Genomic DNA, 20,184 nt, shown 5'->3' with positions numbered 1-20,184 from the left:
AAATTGCACTCCCGCCAACCAGTTTTCCCCTTTCCAAACCGTGACGCAACACTCTGAGTCCCAACTAATTTCAGTCTTTTTGGTCTGAAACTTCTCATCGGCAAGCCCCCAGAAAAATATACAAACCGTGTTCCTCGCCCCCACTGGCGGCTTTCCAAATTATACTTGAGAAAAATACATATGCACACCAGGTAATAAAATATTGTCTTCCCGTCTGTACTCCTCCCAGTGATACGGAAAAAAACGGCTCTTAAGAAATCGTTCTCGACCACATTTCTCTCACGAAAAGCTTCCAAGTTGTCGGCTAATCGCGCCTTTCACTTCCCTGCCTCTTTCCGTCACTTCCGACCTATGTCCGTCCGTCCTTCGTCATGTTTGCTTTTTGAATATGCAGTTTAATACGTCAGGTGTGAGTCTACAAATTGGTTCAGGTAACTATTTTAGCAGTCTTTCCGTCCTTTCCATGCCTATCCCAGTTTTAAAACAGGTGTGCAACCTTTAAAACTCAATGAAATTCCTGTTACTTTTATACTCGTTTTCCACCCTTCTCAACCCTAAAATAATAATTGCTGTGTGATCTCGAAATTTTGACTTCTATTCGACCGTTAAGGCTCACATAAAGTATTGCTTCATTGAGAGTTTGGAAGGCACGAGCGGAAATACCATTACCTGAATACGATTGACAAGTTTCACTGTACATTAAAAAGTTGGCATGTAGCTGTGTCTCGTTTTCCCACGATTCTGGGCTTGAATCACAGAATCTTTGGCGTGATGATGAATATTTGGCCAGACGAAGTATTCCCCTCGGGCCATTTTTTGAAAGATATCAATAGAAAGAAGCGCGTAAGCTTGTTTTCAAAATTCTTTTCCATCGAAGAGGGCGTTTGTACATAAATCACTTCGCTCACGGAATGCACAAGTCACATATCGGTTGATTGACTCTTTAGAATAAAACTTGCACAAGAATAACCTGGTTTTCATCCAGCCTTCATTATTTGGTGACACAGGATAATAATCACAAAAATATAGGCGAATCGCAAAATGTAAGCGTCATTCGGTTGAATTTCAAAATGGACCTCTTGTATGCCTACACAATACAGGCTAGGCTGACCGATTTTGAAAGACATCGGATCGGTGTGAATTGCCCACTCCTGAAATTATGTATACGTTGAATATAATGAGTCGTCTATACTGTAACTTGTTATTCAACAGCTGGCGCAGTGCGTCTAGTGCAACGTTCAGGAATTGCTAATTATTAGGCAAATATGCGGAAAGTCACACTGTGTTCATGATAAACGGGTCACTTGGGGTTACCCTATGACGTCATGACTCGGCTATTTTCGGATGACTTCGACCCGATTGAACTAGATTCAATATGGCCGACAACTTGAACGGCAATACTATGTTTACGATGATGAAAATCTGAAAAATCATGAGATCACAAGGATTACGTTGAGTTCCCAATTATGAGTTCAGTGGATAGCACAAGCGACTCGTCGCCGGAAGGCGAAGTTGCCTACTACGCCGGCCCAGGTAAGTGGAAAACCCGTCGAAAAGGCTTGCAGCTCGCAGCGGGTCATCAAACGCTGTGTATTCAGGCTTCAGTCACTGAGTCAGACAGGACGAGTTTGAGTAGCGCGCCCCTATCATTGTTAATATAAACACGCTAAAAGCTTCCGATTTCTAAGCACTGTGAGAGGAATCAAACTGTAGTAGCTTATTACAGAGGTCTCTGTGTTTACCAGCGTGTTTTTCACTTTGGTTCTAACATTCTGACATGAACGAGCCGCGTTCGTTCCTACGCCCGTGGGTTCACGAACTTGGCTGTCACTGTCAGTGCAGCGTCATTCACTCATTGATGTTGAATGCAACTTGTACGTGCAGTGGAATAAGAGTACAGCGGAAGTCGTTGTGTACGGTCGTTGGTCTTCTGTGTATTCGTTTCATTTATCGAACAGAATATTGAACGGTTAAGCCGAAAATGGAACTCGTTTTCAGCTTAGTGGCGAGTTCAAGCCCTCTGCTGTCAGTGGTTGAGTCGAAGTCGCCGGGATCAATGAATGGCGGCCGCCAGCTTTATCTGTCTATTTCGTCTGCTGTATTTGAAGGCCAGCACGCAGTCAGCATTTGATTGTCCTAACGTAGTGACCCCGAACCGTACCGAGCAATTCTCTCACGTGCCCTGTAGGCTGTAGCATATTTGCCGGACTCTAACACCCATGTCGTAATACATTTTTGGCTCTCGCCAAAACAACCCCAACGTTTTTTTCTCCATGAGCGAAAACCCGAACATGTTCAATGAAACTGATAATAATAATATAATATTGGGTTCTTATATAGCGCACATATCCACAAGTACATGTGATCAAGGCGCTGGTGGTAATTTAGATAATGAATATACCAAAGTGGTTTCCAGTTGCTCTATTTGCAGAAAAATTATTGAAAGTAATGGTAAAATGATTAAAATACACTTTCGGGAACTGAGTAGTGTTATGACCCCGAGGGTGGGATTCCAAGTTTCAGAAGTACCTAAGTAGTTTCCAATTATTTTTACAAAGGACTTACAAACTAAAACTACTATTGTATCACAGATATGTAAAATCATTTCATTCTTTTCCTTACTGTACATGTTTAAGATATGTCTGCATTAAATTATCTCCTCTGTGCACGGAACTGTGGACTTGCGATTGCGCAAGGGTGGCCAGTGCCAATCGCTTCACTTGCATTATCTTGCTAGTATATTGATTAGAGAGAGAGCTAAGGTTCCACAGTCCATCACCGGACACCATCAGTCACCACAAGAAAATGGGTTTCCCGTCAGAATCAAGTGTATTTAACATGTTCTCTGAGTTGAACTCAAAAACTACATCGGAGGAACATCGGGAGTAGCTCGCTACTAGTCAGAAACCTTTTGCTGTAACAATAATACATATAACATGGCCTTAGGGACGGTAGGCATTTTGTTACGTGCAGAGAAAACGAACAAAAGGGTGAACTCAGCAGTTAACGTTTAAACAAAATTTATTACGAAAATAAAACTAATTGCTAAGTCAGGGATAGAGTACAAGCTTTAAAAGTGTACAGACTACTTATCTCAGCTGGGACGGCAAAGCTCCAGTCTCAGAGTTGTAACAGTCAGTTGGATGAATGAACAGTCCTTGCAGGCTTGAAGCTGCACAAAGTCCACAGTATAAATCCAGCGTTGGCAGTGAAGGTCTTGAAAAGTCTTGAGAATGACTACTGCTGGAGTTTAGTAACACACAAGAGACACGATCCCAAAAGTCTGACTGGAAGCTGAGCACGTCCCTTTTATAAAGGCATATAAGAACAATCTAGAACTTTTATTGACATGCTAATTACTGTTCTAAAATTATCTCCCTTACACAACTAATCAACTTTCCAGAACATTCCAAACATGACTAATTGAATTCAAGGTTGTGAGGTCATCAAGGGCAGTGACCTTGAGAATGTTCTAGACTAATTGAACTCAGGTCATGATGAGTGTGGGGGAATGACCTACATAACACACCCCCTCTTCAAAAAAAGAAAATTTTTCAAAGAAAAATCTTTCTTTTGCAAATGTAATCTTGAAAAGGATTTAAGTACTCAAAATTTGTTTTACTCTAAAGTAAAAGTTCTTGAAAGTGAACAACAATAAACTCTAAATACGAGAGAGACAGTCTGCAATTAAATTGTCTCTGCCTTTGATATGTCTAATGTCAAGATTAAACTCCTGTAACATTAAACTCCATCTTAGCAATCTCTGATTTGCCTTTAAATTTCTGCAGAAAAACAAGAGGGTTGTGATCAATATAAACCACTATTGGCTGATTTGAAGAAGTAACATAACTTCAAAATGCTGTAAAGCTAATATCAAAGATAAACACTCTTTTTCAATTGTAGAGTAGTTTCTCTGGGATTTGTTAAATTTGCGTGAAAAATAGCAAACAGGATGTCCCATGACTATCTTCTTGCAATTTGTTGTTGGAAAACTTGAAATGGCACTGAATTTGGCATAAAGTATGCACGGCAAAGTCCGGTTATTTTTACTGAGTTCGATAAAGTCATTGTTCGGCAAATACTTGGCTTCCTCCTGGAGATATTCCGCTTTCGCAGGATTCAGTCCGTCTGGATGTTGTTCCACTGGATTACTGTCGCAGACATCTTCGTTGTGGTAGATGATGTTTGTCCTCGTTGGAACATCTTGGAACAAATGTTCATGGATTGGTTCTTTCAGCTGTTGTTGGTGTTCTGGCTGGAGGTGTGCCAACTTTGTAGACTCCAGCTTCTCCAGGATTTCTGAGTTCTGAAGCTTGACCGAGCCCAGCTTTGAGTTTAGAGTATTTTCACTCAAGTCAGTTTCAGTATCACTATCTTCATAATGGTTTGAACTGACTGCACTGACAGGCTGAGTTATAGTAGGATTATCCCTATCCAAATATGGTTAAGCATATTTATGTGACATAGCTGTTTTTGTTTTCGCCTGTCAGGTGTTATTATGATGTAATTTAAATCACTCAATTTCTTATCAATTAGGTATGGCCCAAAGTAACGAGCATGGAGTGGTTTGCCAGGAACCGGAAGTAGAACAAGAACTTTTGACCTGGTTCAAACTTCCGTTTTGAGGTGTTTTTATCGTATTTGGTTTTCATTGACTGTTGAGATGACTCAAGATTTCTCTGGCTAATTCACATGCTTTAGAGAGTTTTGTACGAAAATCTGACACGTATTGCAAAATATTCAGACAATCATCATCGTCTGATAGGAATTTCTCTTTAACGAGCTTAAGTGGGCCACGGACTGTATGTCCAAATACAAGCTCAAATGGGCTAAAACCAAGAGACTCTTGAATTGACTCTCTAACAGCAAAGAGCAGAAAATGAATTCCTTCATCCCACTGCTTCTCTGTGTCAAAACAGTAGGTCCTAATCATGTTTTTCAAAGTTTGATGAAATCGCTCAAGAGCACCCTGACTTTCTGGATGATAGGCGGATGACCTATACTGTTTAATGCCTAGCTGATCCATTACTTGTTGAAAAATACCAGACATAAAGTTGGAGCCTTGATCGGACTGGACACATTTAGGGAGGCCAAATAAAGTGAAAAATTTGACTAAAGCTTTCACTATAGTCTTTGTCTTTATATTTCTCAGTGGTATGGCTTCTGGGAACCGAGTTGATGTACACATTATTGTCAGCATGTACTCATTTCCTGACCTTGTTTTTGGTAGGGGCCCAACACAGTCTATTAGAATCCTACTAAATGGTTCTTGAAATGCAGGAATTGGCTGTAAAGGGGCCTTTGGAATGGTCTGATTCGGCTTTCCTACCATCTGACATGTGTGACAAGTTTTACAGAAATGTGTTACATCCTGCCTGAGATTAGGCCAATAAAAGTGACTGAGAATTTTATGATAAGTTTTCCTTACTCCCAAATGACCAGCCCAGGGCGTTTCATGGGCCAGGCGCAATATTTCAGCACGGTAGGGCTTTGGAACCACAATTTGATGTTTTATAGCCCAATCGTCATCAACCAAAACATCTGGAGGTCTCCATTTACGCATGAGAATACCAGATTTTGTATAATAGGAAACAGAGCTATCTGAAGTTTTATCTTCATCATCTACCCTGTCAAACAAAGACAAAATATCTGGGTCTTTGTGTTGTTCTGCAATGAGATTTGATCTAGAAAATGTCTGACTTTGGTCAGCAGAAGTTTTACTGGAAGTTTCAAATCCACGAGGGATAACGGAATGCTCCGTGTCAAACACCTGACTGAGAAAGGTGTCATTTAAGTCAACGTCTGTGACATTATTTTTGAGAGTATTTTGATTCTCAGAAGTTTTCTTTGACATGGCTCGAGTAATGGCACATGAAGGAAATAAATCGGGTATCTCTTGTTCAATTGGCTCTGGATCCTGATCTAAACTAGGATTATCAGTCACAAGTGGATTAGTAATGACCTTGTCCCCAGCAAGGTCGTTTCCAAGAAGAAGGTGAATCCCTTCGAAAGGCAAAAAGGCCTAATACCTAAAGTCACAGGTCCTGAAAAAAAGTCCGAAGACAAATAGACATTATGGAGAGGAACAGGAATGTAGTCATTACAATCTACCCCCTTAATAAGAACTTTAGAACCTGAAAATGACTTTTCAGAAAAGGCAGGGTATCTGCCAACAAAAGAGACTGGGACGCCCCGGTATCTCTTAAAATTTTGACAGGGGTAGCGGAAGAGAAATCACTAGAAAGTGATATAAAACCATCATGAATGAATGGTTCGAAAATACCCATAATGCTATCTTGAGAAGAATTGACCTTGACCTCATTAATTGGGGATAAGAGGGGTTTAACCTCAGAAAATGTGTTGCACACATTATTAGACTCTAATTGAGTTGATGAAGAAATAAAGCCGGTTGGCTTAGATCCACTTTGACCACTTTGACCTTCACGTTTTCTTTTCAATTTGAAACACTCTGACATTAAATGGCCGTCTTTCTTGCAATAATTACAAGAAAGTGTACCAAACTGTTTTTCAGAAGGAGATTGAGACTTGGGATCTGATGATGTGGGAGTGTTACTTGAACTCTGTGAACTGTTGTCATTTGATTTTCTACTCTCCTTTGAAAAATTCTTAGATGAAAAGGAGGAGTTAAATTTACCTGCATTGTTTCTGTATGAAAAGGACTGGGATGGTTTGCTGAGAAATGAAGATTTATGGGTCAATGAATAATCATCGGCCAAACGTGCAGCAACCTCTAATGTATCTGCCTTTTGTTCATTGATAAACGTCTTGATGTCACTCCGGATGCACCTTTTAAATTCCTCAATCAAAACAAGTTGTCGTAATTTGTCATAATTCTGACTGACCTTTTCCGAAGAACACCAACGATCAAACAGTTGTTCTTTTGTTCGAGCAAATTCAACATAAGTTTGATCCTTCACCTTCTCACAATCCCTAAATTTCTGACGGTAAGCTTCAGGCACCAACTCATAACCCTTGAGAATTAATTCCTTCACAGAATCATAATCTGAAGCCTGCTCTACTGACAACTGAATGTAAATTTCTCTGGCTTTACCCACCAAAGCACTCTGCAAAAGCATAGACCAGACTCCTTAGGCCAATTCAGACTCTGAGCAATTTTCTCAAAATGAAGGAATATTTATCAACATCCTTTTCTTGGAAAGGGGGAACTAACCTGAAATGCTTAGTGATGTCAAAATTGTCTGAAGGGAAGAATTTTCCTGACTTTCCAAGCTCTAAACGTCTCATTTCTAACTGCAGTCGGTGTTCAGCTAATTCTCTTTCCTTTTCTTTTTCCTCTCTTTCTTTCTCCCTTTGTCTTTCTTCCATTTGCAATTCTTTTCTTTCATTTCCAATTCCCTCTCTTTCTGTCTTTCTTCCATTTCTAATCTTTCCTGCCTTTCTTTTTCTTTCTGTCTTTCTTCCATTTGCAATTCTTTTTCTTTCATTTGTAATTGCATTTGTATTTTTTCTTTTTCTAATGCCAATTTTTTAAGCTCCAAATCTGCCTGAATTTCTAATTCTAATTTTTGAGTTCGAAGGAAGACTCAGGCTCATAATCTTTTAAGGCAGACTCTTCAAAATGGCCAGAATTAACTAAATGTTTTGCAATCTTGAATTGAATTTCTCGCTTGCGCATAGATCTTTTGACATCTACTTTAAGGAAATTTGCCAGTGCTATGAGGTTGTCTTTTCTGAGGGAATTAAATGCGTCCGATCAAGGTCATCCATAAATTCGTCTGGCTTAAATTCCGCCATGATTAAATTTCGCTGAGTTCACAGTATATAGTAGTTTTGAAAAGGCTGTCAAAATGTTGGCAAACGGCTCAAAATATTCGTCTCCCGGACGAGCCCCCAATTTGTTACGTGCAGAGAAAACGAACAAAAGGGTGAACTCAGCAGTTAACGTTTAAACAAAATTTATTACGAAAATAAAACTAATTGCTAAGTCAGGGATAGAGTACAAGTTTTAAAAGTGTACAGACTACTTATCTCAGCTGGACGGCAAAGCTCCAGTCTCAGAGTTGTAACAGTCAGTTGGATGAATGAACAGTCCTTGCAGGCTTGAAGCTGCACAAAGTCCACAGTATAAATCCAGCGTTGGCAGTGAAGGTCTTGAAAAGTCTTGAGAATGACTACTGCTGGAGTTTAGTAACACACAAGAGACACGATCCCAAAAGTCTGACTGGAAGCTGAGCACGTCCCTTTTATAAAGGCATATAAGAACAATCTAGAACTTTTATTGACATGCTAATTACTGTTCTAAAATTATCTCCCTTACACAACTAATCAACTTTCCAGAACATTCCAAACATGACTAATTGAATTCAAGGTTGTGAGGTCATCAAGGGCAGTGACCTTGAGAATGTTCTAGACTAATTGAACTCAGGTCATGATGAGTGTGGGGGGAATGACCTACATAACGGTAGGCATTGCTCTACCATGCGCGATGTGTATATAATATTCACAGCATTTTGAACGCATGGAACATCTCCATGGAGGCAGGATAACACTCAGCTCCAGAATGGTGCATTGATATTCAGAGCAAAAATATTGTTTTCTTGATGTGAGAGTTTTGAATGTACATTTTTGTTACACTCCCTGTCCTAGAATTTTCCATGGATGAAGATTTTGGGAATATATGCCCCAGTGGATAACTCTGTAACACCTGTACCAGGGTCCCAGTGGACCCTGCCTGTACCTACATGCTCACTGCATGCTAATGCAGAGTCATTCCTGTAAACTGTGTCATTACCACCTACATGTCTTTGAGGTACCTCATCCGCTCCACACTGTAGCATTGTTCCAATCTAATTAACGTTAAGAAAAAAGGGGATCCTCATTACCTGATCCCTATTCTACAGACTTGACTCCGAAAAGAAACAAAATCCAGTTACGGCGCAGCGTTTGATCCCAACCCAGCAATGCAGCCAAAGTGGGATTTGGGAGCAGTCCGTCGGCGGAGACATTGTTCTCCCAAATCCCCGTAACAGACACCAAGGCTCGTGGAGCAGGACCTACAGGGTGGACTTGCATGCTAGAACAAATGCTTGTGTGGTTGACTTCCTAATCTGCCAATTGTTCACCCTATTGATATTGAATGCCCCTGAGATACATTTAAGGGGAAAAAAAATTATGCCTGGCAGCTCTTTATGTGCCCACTTTCTTTCATAGTAATCACAGTTATGGGGATTTATAAATACATTCCTATTGTTGGATCAGAAAGTGCTGTTTTATGCATATAAGTGTTGATGAGCAAAAGAAAGTATCCACATTGAGGCTGGCAGACCAAAAGCTGGATCAAGGGATCCAGAGGTACAGACAAATGTTTCAGGTGAATCCAGAAAAAAAGGAACAGGTCTAAGTTCAGTGCAAATCAGAATCCAGATGTAACTTATGAGGTGCCCTAGATATGGCAAATGCACCTGAGCTATAAAGTGAACGTGAGCTGATATCAAAATGCCTGTGTGTGTCCGGTGGGAAATTGAAGTGTATTTAAAGCGTGAAATTGGAAGTTTCATAGCAGTGCCCAATCAGCTATTGGCTAATAATACGGCTCAGCCCACTTAATGAACAAGTTTCAATAGAGGAGAGTTTTGTGGCGAAGAATGTGAGTTGAAATCTCACTTTCACCCTACATTGCAAAATGACCCCTGAATGAACTGGCTGATTTACAGTCTGGGAGCATAAAGCTGAAAATTTTCGGCGGTTTACTGGTCCGCGCCAATAGACAGTGTGGCAAAACAAAAGCACTGATACAATTCAAGTGGATAAGGCCAGGCAACCTTCTCCAGCTGTGTGGGTGTCAATAAATGCCAATAACTTGACCAAGGAATTCTAATTATTTTCATCAGGATCCCTGTAATGAATAAATTTTACAATTCATTCAGTTTCTCTTCTCCTTGCTGTGTAGTCATCTTCTTTTTGATTGGTCGGCCATACACTACCTTCTTTTGAAAGACACACATTCACCAGTATGTTGGACTGTATCACCCACCAGCATATACTACGTTTTTGGACCTCTTTGTTATTTATTTACATGTTTAGAACCCATTAAATGTTTATATGGCACTACAGGCTCCTTTCAAAATGTGCATATCAGTACTTGCATGTATGGATAAACCCATCCCTCAGAAGTTGCCATAGTTTTACCAAAGAAAAATTAATGTATGCAGAGAATAGTATCTAAATGTCAACATCAAGATATTATTTTTTAGAGAGTAAGGTAATGTCGTAGGCTTAATAAGGTTTGGTATTATCATTTAGTTTAAGTAAATCGAGATATTTTTCTGCCAAAAGGTTTGACGATCAATGCATTAGGATTGTTTTTGAAGTTTCCAAGGTTTCAAAACACAAAGGGAAAACTTGATGTGTGCAACAAATATTGTCTACATTTTTCAATTGTTTGTATTTTCTGGAAGGTAGTAATTAGGCTACTACCGTAAGTGCTTGTGGATAAATTAAAATAAAAGATTGAGGGCGTTATTGAAAACATGGCTGCATATTTTTATTAGAGTTGGAAAACACATGACTTTCACTTCTCAAAATTATATCGAAAGTTGACACATTTGCTTTTCAACTGTCAAAACAAAATGCAGTTTAGATTGCTAGTAACAATAATAAATCTACCATGCCTGCACGCATGAACTACAGTGCAAGGACAGCACATGATATATAGTATTTATGAATGCCGTAACCAGGACCACTGTACATTTTAATGCACCAGGCCTCTATTAAATTAGTCTGTACGTATGGCAGAATTCAAAATAAATGAGCCTTGCTCCCATGAAACCTTATCTACCAAAGGAAAGCCATATGTATGTGCAATCATAAATTTAGAAAACTTATATACTGTACATTGAATTTCGGTTTCACTTTGAAGTACTCACTTCTGGTGTTATGTAATGTACTAAAAACTGCAGTGCAAAAGTTATTTGCAATACTGAAAGAACTTTTGCTGTTTTTTCTGCTGTTGCATCTTGTGAATATTTATTTTATTTTTCATCGTTTTCACTGTAGTGTGTAGTTGATGTGTTGATTCTAAAATTTTGTATATTCAAGAATAGATCTTGTACAAAGTACAAGATAGCACAGTATATTGTTGTACCTGAAGCAAAAAGCATTGCAAAATTCTTGTTTTCTTAAAATTGCCGGATTACTTCATATTCCTGATTTTGCTCACAACCTATCCAATTTTTCATGAGTGTGCAACGTAGATGTGTTCCTGAAATCTGTTGAAACTTGGGAAATCCGTTCCTACATCAATTCTCAAGACTTTTCAGATGGCTGTCATCTGCCTTTTCCCTTTTTTGCTGTCATTCAGAATCAAGGTACAATGTTATTTATTTGGTGTGCTTTTGGTGTCAGGACTGAGGTACAATGTATCTTACAGTATGGATGGAACATTTTTTTTTTGACTTCAGTGCCTACTTGCTCTAGTTCATGTCAGTCTGTTATTTCTATATACAGCACAGGTTATACAATGTAGAACTGATTGTGTGAGGGTTCAGTACACAGCATTCCGACAACCTAGTTATGTTAATAAAGTTGTCTTCTATATCTTGGTCTCATGAATATGGCCGGAAGCTTGCTCATTAAACTTGACAATGGGTGTGCCTGCAGCAGTTCCAATGATAGTCTTCTGTCAGCTTGAGTTGCTGAGATGTTTATAGATATGACGTCTATCGGCTGCCATGCAGAAAAAGATGTGATACAAGTATATCTCATAGTTTACAGGGAATAGTGAAAATACTGCTTATTTTGAATGCTTATAATTTTTCCACCTGCTCTAGCAAATCAAGATAACATTTTTATTTTTCTTTAGCTGTCTCATTCGTTAGCTGTGTAGTACGTGTACATATTGACAAATTATTTGATCCAGTAATAACAAAATAGGCATTATTTATTTTTCCCTGCAATGCATTTCAAGGTATTAAAATAAGCAGACAACTTAAAAATGCAGAATGGGTAAATTTTGTTTATTCAGAACATTTCAATGATTTTTGGAACTTATTAGTGATTAGTACAGAGGTTTTGTGAAATCAAATATGCAATGACAGTCATGAAAAAAAGAAAATCTTGCAACCTCAAATTTGTACTACTTTTTCAAAATATGTCAGCAGAATGGCTAGTTGTAGTCACCTGACAAGGATGATAGCGTACGTTGTACGTACTCTGATGAATCATCAACATTTCTGACTGCTTCAGGCAAGTGTTTAAGAGAAACACTGATGTATAAGCAGAGGTTTTCATGTCTTTATTGTTGGATGTCTCGAATTTATGACATGTGGCTTTTTCTAGCCACCCAGCAGTGAGCACTCAATAAAACACATCAGTATTGACGCTTGCATTGAGCACACACGTGATGTTTATGTAACCATCAGACACGGACAATCCATAATGAATGTTGCTATATCTATCACTTAGTGCCTCACTAATTATAGCCCCAGGTGATAGCTCGGTGCTCAGCAGTCATTGTCCCCTTGGTGTTACAGAATTCAGTAATACAGTCCCACTGGGTGCATTTAATTATCAATATTTTGATACAGAGTAAGGGTTCAGGACTTGTGAAATATTGTTATAAAGTCAATCTTTGGCATCCAGCTGAAAATTATGCAGACTAACATCTATGAGCAAACTTCATTCTGTGACTGCGGTTAGATTCTGAGTAATTTTGTGTTGACATAAAGAGAAAAGGCCCAGCTGACTAGTTGAGGCTGCTGGGTGTTTTTCCAAAGAAGACATTTTCATGTGGTTAAATTTGCAATGCAAATTGGTCATTTGAATAATAAAAGAAATGTAAATTATAATTTAGATATTGACAAAACAGTTACATTCTGTATACATTTTACATCAATTACATGCAAACTGTATCAAAATAGATTGATTCAGTCTGTTTGATGAATGCATACGTATGCAGTTACTGAATGTGTGGATTTCTGACATCCAATGAGTGTGTTTGTAAAAGGCAAGGTCAAAAATTTAAATAAAGGAAACATCCCTTAGGGAGTGTGAAGAAGTTGAGTCATTGAATCCACAGTATCTTTTCGTATTCATCATTTCTGCATGGCCTGATCGTTCAGGTATGCAGAGTTTAATCAACTTGTTTATCCAAAAGCCGTGATCTATAAATATTCGTTGTCATACTGACATTAAAATGTTGTATATTTGACGCATATATTTTACATACATGTTCGTTTTGTCTTCCTTGCCGCTAAAATTTTGCAAACGTACACCCAGATCATTGACCTCGGAGAGAAAGATGCATGTACAAGTGCCTGACTGTTTGTAGAGTGACTGTGACTTGACTCTTTGCAGAGTACAATTGCATATTTTCACTTGTGATAATTTACTTGCGAATTTACAAAAGTTACTTAAGCCCAAAGTTACCTTAAGGCTTAGCCAACAGTGACTTTATTGTATGAAATGGTAACACAGATTGAACAGGCCACGGTACCCCTATCACGCATTGAATCGTAGGAGTGTAGTGACGTACTTTTGCGTGTACACAGTGACATATAAATCACAGTGCTCTACAGAAAGCCATTTACAGTTGGCCATTCATGCAAAAAATTTACCTTGCATTCAAGGGTTTGCTGTTGATCTTGAATGAGTCACCTATGCATGGAGGTACAGTGGATGTGTCTCCATCCTGTTTGAAAATGGCAAGGTCCACTGATAGTTGTCATGAACATCATTGGCAGTGATTTGTTTTGTTTTCAGACATTTCTATTGTAAAAAGAGTCAACAAAATTAGAGAATAAACTGTCTGTAAATATTGATATGTCTGTACCCACGTTTTAAGTGGAGCTCACATGTACTGGCACCGCATCTTAGGCTTACTGGTTGTCAAGTTACAGTGTACGTGACATTCTTGTTACGGGGAAACCCTGTCATGTTCCCATGTACCCAGACTTACACTGTGGAGTGAGTGTTGCCTTTGGAACTGCATAAACTGACAATTTTTTCGTAAATGTTTGTTTTGCAATATCCAAAGTTAACACTCCATCATGGTTGGCATCATTAGTGAAAGCTGCTGTCCAGAGCAGGGCTAATTTTAGTGTAGAGTGAAAGTCGATCACCCAAATGAGCAGTACCTGAGTTTTCTGATAGTGGGCCCAGGAAATTGTCAGGTGTACACCTGGAGCTGAATAAATGCCCTCAGCATTACTGGTAATGCGGTTATGGTACAAACTACAGTCATTTTATTACAGCTCATTGGTAATTTTTAGTGTAAGGGCAAGGCAAATTTAGATATCACTGGTAAAGATCAAGCAAAACTAAAATCCAAAAGAAGCGCCCAACCCCAAAATAATTGCCCATAGGCCTTTATGGCCTATTATCAGAAAACTTTGTTACTTGTAAATCAGTGTGTTGAACTTCTCAATCTTGCATTCAGGAAGTATTCCTTTTTGCTTTTAGCAATTTATTGTACTTCTTTCAACAATATTTTTCTCAGTTCTTGAGAAACTATTACATGAGGATATGCAAATTATATGAAAATTTACATATATGTTAAGTGACTCATTAGCATATTGGGGAACTTATTTTATGAAGGTCTAAACCTCAGATTTCATGGTGTGACTTAAAGTTTCTAAGACTGCAGGATAAAACTGATTTAACAGCTATTATAAACCGTGTTGTTGAGGTTACCAGTAATCTGTAGCTTTAGCAGAATACATGTCGTGAAATGATGAAGAAATCAGAGTAGTTTTAGCCATTATGGCAAGGGGTGTTTTGTAACGTGGCGATTTGCCTTGATAAGCTCTGTTCAGTGATGATAGAGTGAATTATTCTATGATATGATTGGTTGACAGTCAGTCAGATAAGTTTTAGTATTTCCTTGTATTTTGTTTTAATTGCCCGGCTAGAGTTTCTGCTAACTAACCAGTATCTCAAGGTTTTCCGTCAGCAAGTCAGTGTTCACAGTAGATACTATCAGCTGTTTTATTAAGACCATGTAAAAAATGACTTTGATATATCCATGATTTTAAGAGATTTTCATTTTCCATGGACAGAACATCATTCTAAAGAGTGAAAAGATACACTGAATTCCCACGGTTGTTCAAAATATATTATTTTCTGGTTAAAATATACATTAATATACTTGTGTGAAATGGTCTTAGTTCAGTACAGACAGTGGCTGCATATGTGGCAATACAACTAGAATTGTTTGGATAACCTACAGCACTTGATAAATTCATACTCTTAATGTCACACGTAATCTTTCCACACCTAACAACTTTGTAAAATGCCACCATAGCTTATTTCTATTCACTGAGGTTGGTGGGGATGTAGCATTTATTATCGTGTCTGTATTTTGATTGGCGTCATCTGCATATTGAGGCAGACAGTAGCTTTACATCATATTTGCCCAGTTTAACCCTTTCACCACCATGGTTTGTCCCAAATCCATTGTTTTCTATGGTAAAGTTGGACCTGTACACAGGGAACTGGGGGTGAAAGGGTTAAGTGATGTATTCATTGCTTCGCATCGATAAAGTTTGTGTGCGATGTGTGATAGTGAGCGTACGAGCGTGAGTGCTTCATGAATTCTACAGTGTGTGGAGGGGTTGCAGTCAGAAAAATTGTAACAACTAAGCTCGGTTATTGAACCAATCTTTTTGAGGTTGGGGATTTGGCTGAGTGGTTTTGTCTGTGGCTTCTTCGCTAGGTGACTGGGTGCCGTACTGTACGTTGCGAGTTTGAACCCGATTGAAACCGTGTATTTGTGTAAGTTACATTTAATCACAGTCCCTCCTGTGGCCCAGTAAAGTTTGTTGACATTTTTATCATATCACTTTGGCAACTTTACCCTGTTCAAATTGTAGCTGTACTATCTTAGACCTAGTGAATTCTCCATTTCATGTTTATAGATAAGAATATTGCAAGGCCAATAAATTATTGTCTTGTACTAAAATCATGTCATGTATGGACTATTAACATATCAATGTAACATCAACAAGTAATTATTGTTCATTGGCCAATTGTCTGTTATGTATATAGCATTTTGCTTTTCATTTAAGTAGACAGAATTTAATACTCTGGCTGTTTTTTTGGTGTTTGTTTACTGAGCATAAGTTTGCAACAGAAAACAACTCTTGACAATCTGGCAGGTGTTGGTAAGGTCATGACCTTCTGGTGGAGGATGAGCTCAGAGATCACCCTGCAGCAAGATTGTTATCTAAATTGGATGCAACCAATGCTAGTCATAATCCAATACAGCGGAATCAGGGCTTGAAATTAACTTTTTTCCCTGGTAGTCCACTTGGGCGACCATTATCTGAAGTTGGTAGCCCAGTGACAATGGCTGGTAATGCCTGTAGTTTTGTAGTTTTTGGGTTTTTTTAACCAGGCAAGAAAAGACCTATTTTCAAGATTCTGCATATGAAGTGAATTTTCTAGTCATTTGAATTTTGATGTGAAAACTTGCAAGGAAACTGGTAATATGGTATGGACAACAGTGACACTCAAAAGTTGGTGAACTACTGACAACCAGTTAGAGTTGTATGCAAATTTTGACATAAAATTTCTCTCAGCATTTGAGACACATGGTAGCACAGTAGGGCTAAAAATAGAGCATGGGCTTTTTCTGCAGGGAGGAGACATAATTTCGGTGTAACTGATTTTGATACATTATGATCAAAATGTAGTGACAAGGCATTTTCATTGGCCATCCTTTCCTGTGGCTGTCATCAAAGTACATCAGTTCAGACATCAAAAACTTTGTTGTAAAATTCCACTGCACTGTCATCTTTGTAATTTGCATTATACAAAGTCATAGTCTGGCCTTTCTGTGTCCAGCTGGGTTTGCCTGCATTCAGCTCGCCCCACTGTAAAGTGACGGACATCACACGCCAACTACTGACTGAATTTACAGCAATGTCCCACTGGCTTTGGTAGTCTGTGTGGGCTACCATTTCATGGATTTTGGTAGCCCCAAGGAAAAGTTGGTAGTCTGTGGACGTATTTCGAACCCTGGGAATGTTGCCCTTACAGTTATTTTTACGGAAGAAAGAGAAAGAAATCCTGATTGAGCATATTGAGGGTTAAAATAGACAAGATCCAAATGAATATGTAATTATTTTAATGTTTATTGCTTTATTGTTGGTATTTGTGTACTGTATATTTTCACATCACATTAGCAACAGTGGCAAATGCTGAGTGTATGTGTATGATCCAAAAAAACGCAAAGCTACATGAATACTCTCCATTGATAAAAGAGTCATTACCTTCAGATTTGCATATCTATAGAATACTTATTAAATATATTTGCATAAATGAATACATTATGTCACACTTCAAGCATCAGGTCCCTGTTATGGAAGAATTGTACCCAGGGTCCAATCAGATGCCTTGAGGGACATTATGCACTCAAGGAGATAATAGAATTTTCTTTTGAACACATTTATGTACACGTACTATTCAGTATTGACAACACGATATTACAGATTTGAAGCAACACATGTGCATGCATGCTCAAGCCTTTCCATGGCGAGGGATTCAGTGGTACTTTAGAAGGATAGCAGCTTTCATGTCTATTCATGTTTGAACCCATTGCAAACAACAGTTATAACATGAATTTCTTTCCTGAAGATGTACCTGTGAGAGGAGGTGATTAAAGGTATACAGTCACCTGTAATCTAAATATGCCCATATATGGTCAAAGGGGCGTTCCTTGGTATTCAAAATGCCCATGTGAGGGCGCTGTTTTTAAAAAGCGGCCACCCGCTTAAAATCTGTGATTGGTTAGATTTTCTCTTTCCATGGTAACTGTGGCAAAATTGGAACAGGTGACAGTATATGATTAATTATTGCGTTTCAAATAAACAAAACTTTTTAATTCTCAATGATATCATCTGTAGGTGCAAATAATATAATGGATTGGTATCACTGTTAAATCGCCACTTTGGCAGCAAGTGCATTTGTAGATATCCTCCTATGGGGCAATTTCACAAACCGTTGAATAAAACAAGTATTTGTCCTAGTTACCATAAAGTGACACTTGTGAGCAATGATAATCAGTTTGTACATGATACTTGGACCCTATAAAATGATAAAAATCTTGAAAATGTGTGATGCTTGGTGATAAAAACCAAAATGCCATAAAATGAAGAGCAATTTGATCATCAGTTAGTGCGTGAGAATGGGACATTATAAAATGATAAAAATCTTGAACATGTGAGATACATCACCATAAAAGCCAAAATACCATAAAATCAAGAGCAATGGTGTTTGTAAATCTTTCACAAAGGACGTGTAAGTGCATGCTGTTTTGGATTACCTCCTGCAGTCTGTAGTAATACCTATGAAAAGATTGGACCATTGGCAGTCCTTTGTGCCCTCTTTGTCTGCTAAACTTATAGACATAGCTAGTTACTTAGGCAAGTGCCATAGAGAAGAAACAGATTCAGTAGTTTTATGTACTGCCAAGTGCCCCACATTCACTCTGAATGTCGGACCAATGCAGAGCAAAATTGTAAGACAAAAGCAGCCATATTGGAACGATGTTCACTTGGTAAAGGAATGTGTATTCTTGTATACAGGTACTGTGTTCAGATATAAAGTACTTTGTCAAAGACTGTTTTGTCTGCAATTGAAGAATGTCATCCGACAGCTAAAAGTATTAGCTATGCTTCAGAATTTTTTTGCCTGTCTAATGATACCTGGGATGCCATCATCAACAAGAAATTTTGGAATGTCTTTGACAAAGTTCAGTTGCTGCGTGTTGACCAGACGAGCTTGATTTTTTTGAACCGTTTGGGATAACAGGAACATGCATGCTCTGTTGCCGTAGTGGCGGAGATAATTAAACAAATGTGACGTTTGAAAAACCAAGGTGCGTGAGGACATTCACGTAGCCACTGCATAGTTAAAGTGTGCCCAGCCAGAAGTAATTGAAAATTTGAAATAAGTGAGTGAGATCAGCTGGAAATTTGTTGCCATCAATATCTGTCATTTCATCCATGTTAAGCTGAAAAGAAACTCTTGCCGTAAGTCAGCGTAGCAGAATGATTGAAAGCGACAGTTAATAACTACTTCATCACTCGGTATTTATCGTAGCATGCAGCAATCTTTTCACAAATGTTGAAGTTCTGTGGTAATTACAATATTTTCATTTTCCTATTATTATCTGTTAATAAGCCGTACATCAGTTGATTTATCCATGGCTACTAAAACAGGACCTGAGTTCATGCGTAAAAGCCTTTGTCAATAACAATACTAGACAAGTATTATCAACATGCCCATTGATGCACATTATATAAATGACAAGTTCAATACACAACATTTTAAATCTGGCATTGGAGTTATGTCCTAGTCAGTGACGCTCACACAAGCATGTATTCCACACACATACATACAGCACTTTACAGTATGTAAGTGTACATACACATACAGTAGATACAGTGAAACCTGTCTAAACCGAACCCTGTCTAAACTGGAAACCTGTCTGTACTGAACCCCTTTTCTAGTCCCTTCCACATAGAATGCCATGTTCAAGAACATCTATAAACCAAACCCCTGTAAATAAAGTTTTCAGTCCCTTTGATGTTTGGTTTAGAAAGGTTTTACTGTATAATGTGTATTGTAATTGTACATATAGCATATGTGTGCACACACATGTACAGGTAGACTCATACATTTTAATTCAAATGCATCAAGACGAAATGCTATCGACTAACTCTGATGAAAAATAAGACGCATACCGTATAGTGTATGAATTAATACTGTTGATTTACTGTGTTATGAGAAACTATATTTTGCAAGAGACAGGGAGGCAGAAATCCACACCGAGACATAACAAGAACAATGTAATTTGATAACAAAGAGGCATATTTCCTACTGGAGAAACTACATGCATAATTATTTTTTGAATGAATAAGCTCTTAAGACAGATCTTGTGGCTTTTATGTAATTTGATAGGCATATCTTTTGATTATGTATGAAATTGATGCCAGGGTTCGCTCTGCTGTTTTAATGCATTGATATGTGTAAAATGCATAATTTCAAATATTACACTTGCATTTTCTGCTCTCAGATTGGAAAATTGTTTGCCAAAACAATTGGAGTTTGGAATAGATTGTTCATTTTATCAGTTCAATGGCTCTATGCCTGTTCGTGGTGAATTCACAATTATGCAGCATGCAGTGGCCTGTTTAGTCTCAG

At 38.3% G+C, this 20,184-nt stretch overlaps 1 protein-coding gene across 11 annotated transcripts in view; it reads left to right on the top strand.

Annotated features, from left to right (window-relative positions):
* Positions 1-1,364: 1,364 nt before the first annotated feature.
* The window catches only part of LOC139143511 (kalirin-like), a 344,734-nt gene continuing 325,914 nt past the window's right edge, over positions 1,365-20,184 (top strand). For all 11 annotated transcript variants that reach the window (XM_070713903.1, XM_070713906.1, XM_070713901.1 and 8 more), the window contains exon 1: positions 1,365-1,533. In XM_070713903.1, the coding sequence (XP_070570004.1) occupies positions 1,467-1,533 (67 nt within the window). In that variant the 5' untranslated portion in view covers positions 1,365-1,466. The remainder of the gene's footprint in view (positions 1,534-20,184) is intronic.

The sequence above is a fragment of the Ptychodera flava genome, chromosome 11, assembly GCF_041260155.1.
Source record: "Ptychodera flava strain L36383 chromosome 11, AS_Pfla_20210202, whole genome shotgun sequence".
Classification (NCBI taxonomy): Eukaryota; Metazoa; Hemichordata; class Enteropneusta; family Ptychoderidae; genus Ptychodera; species Ptychodera flava.
This window is presented reverse-complemented; position numbering and strand designations above follow the sequence as displayed.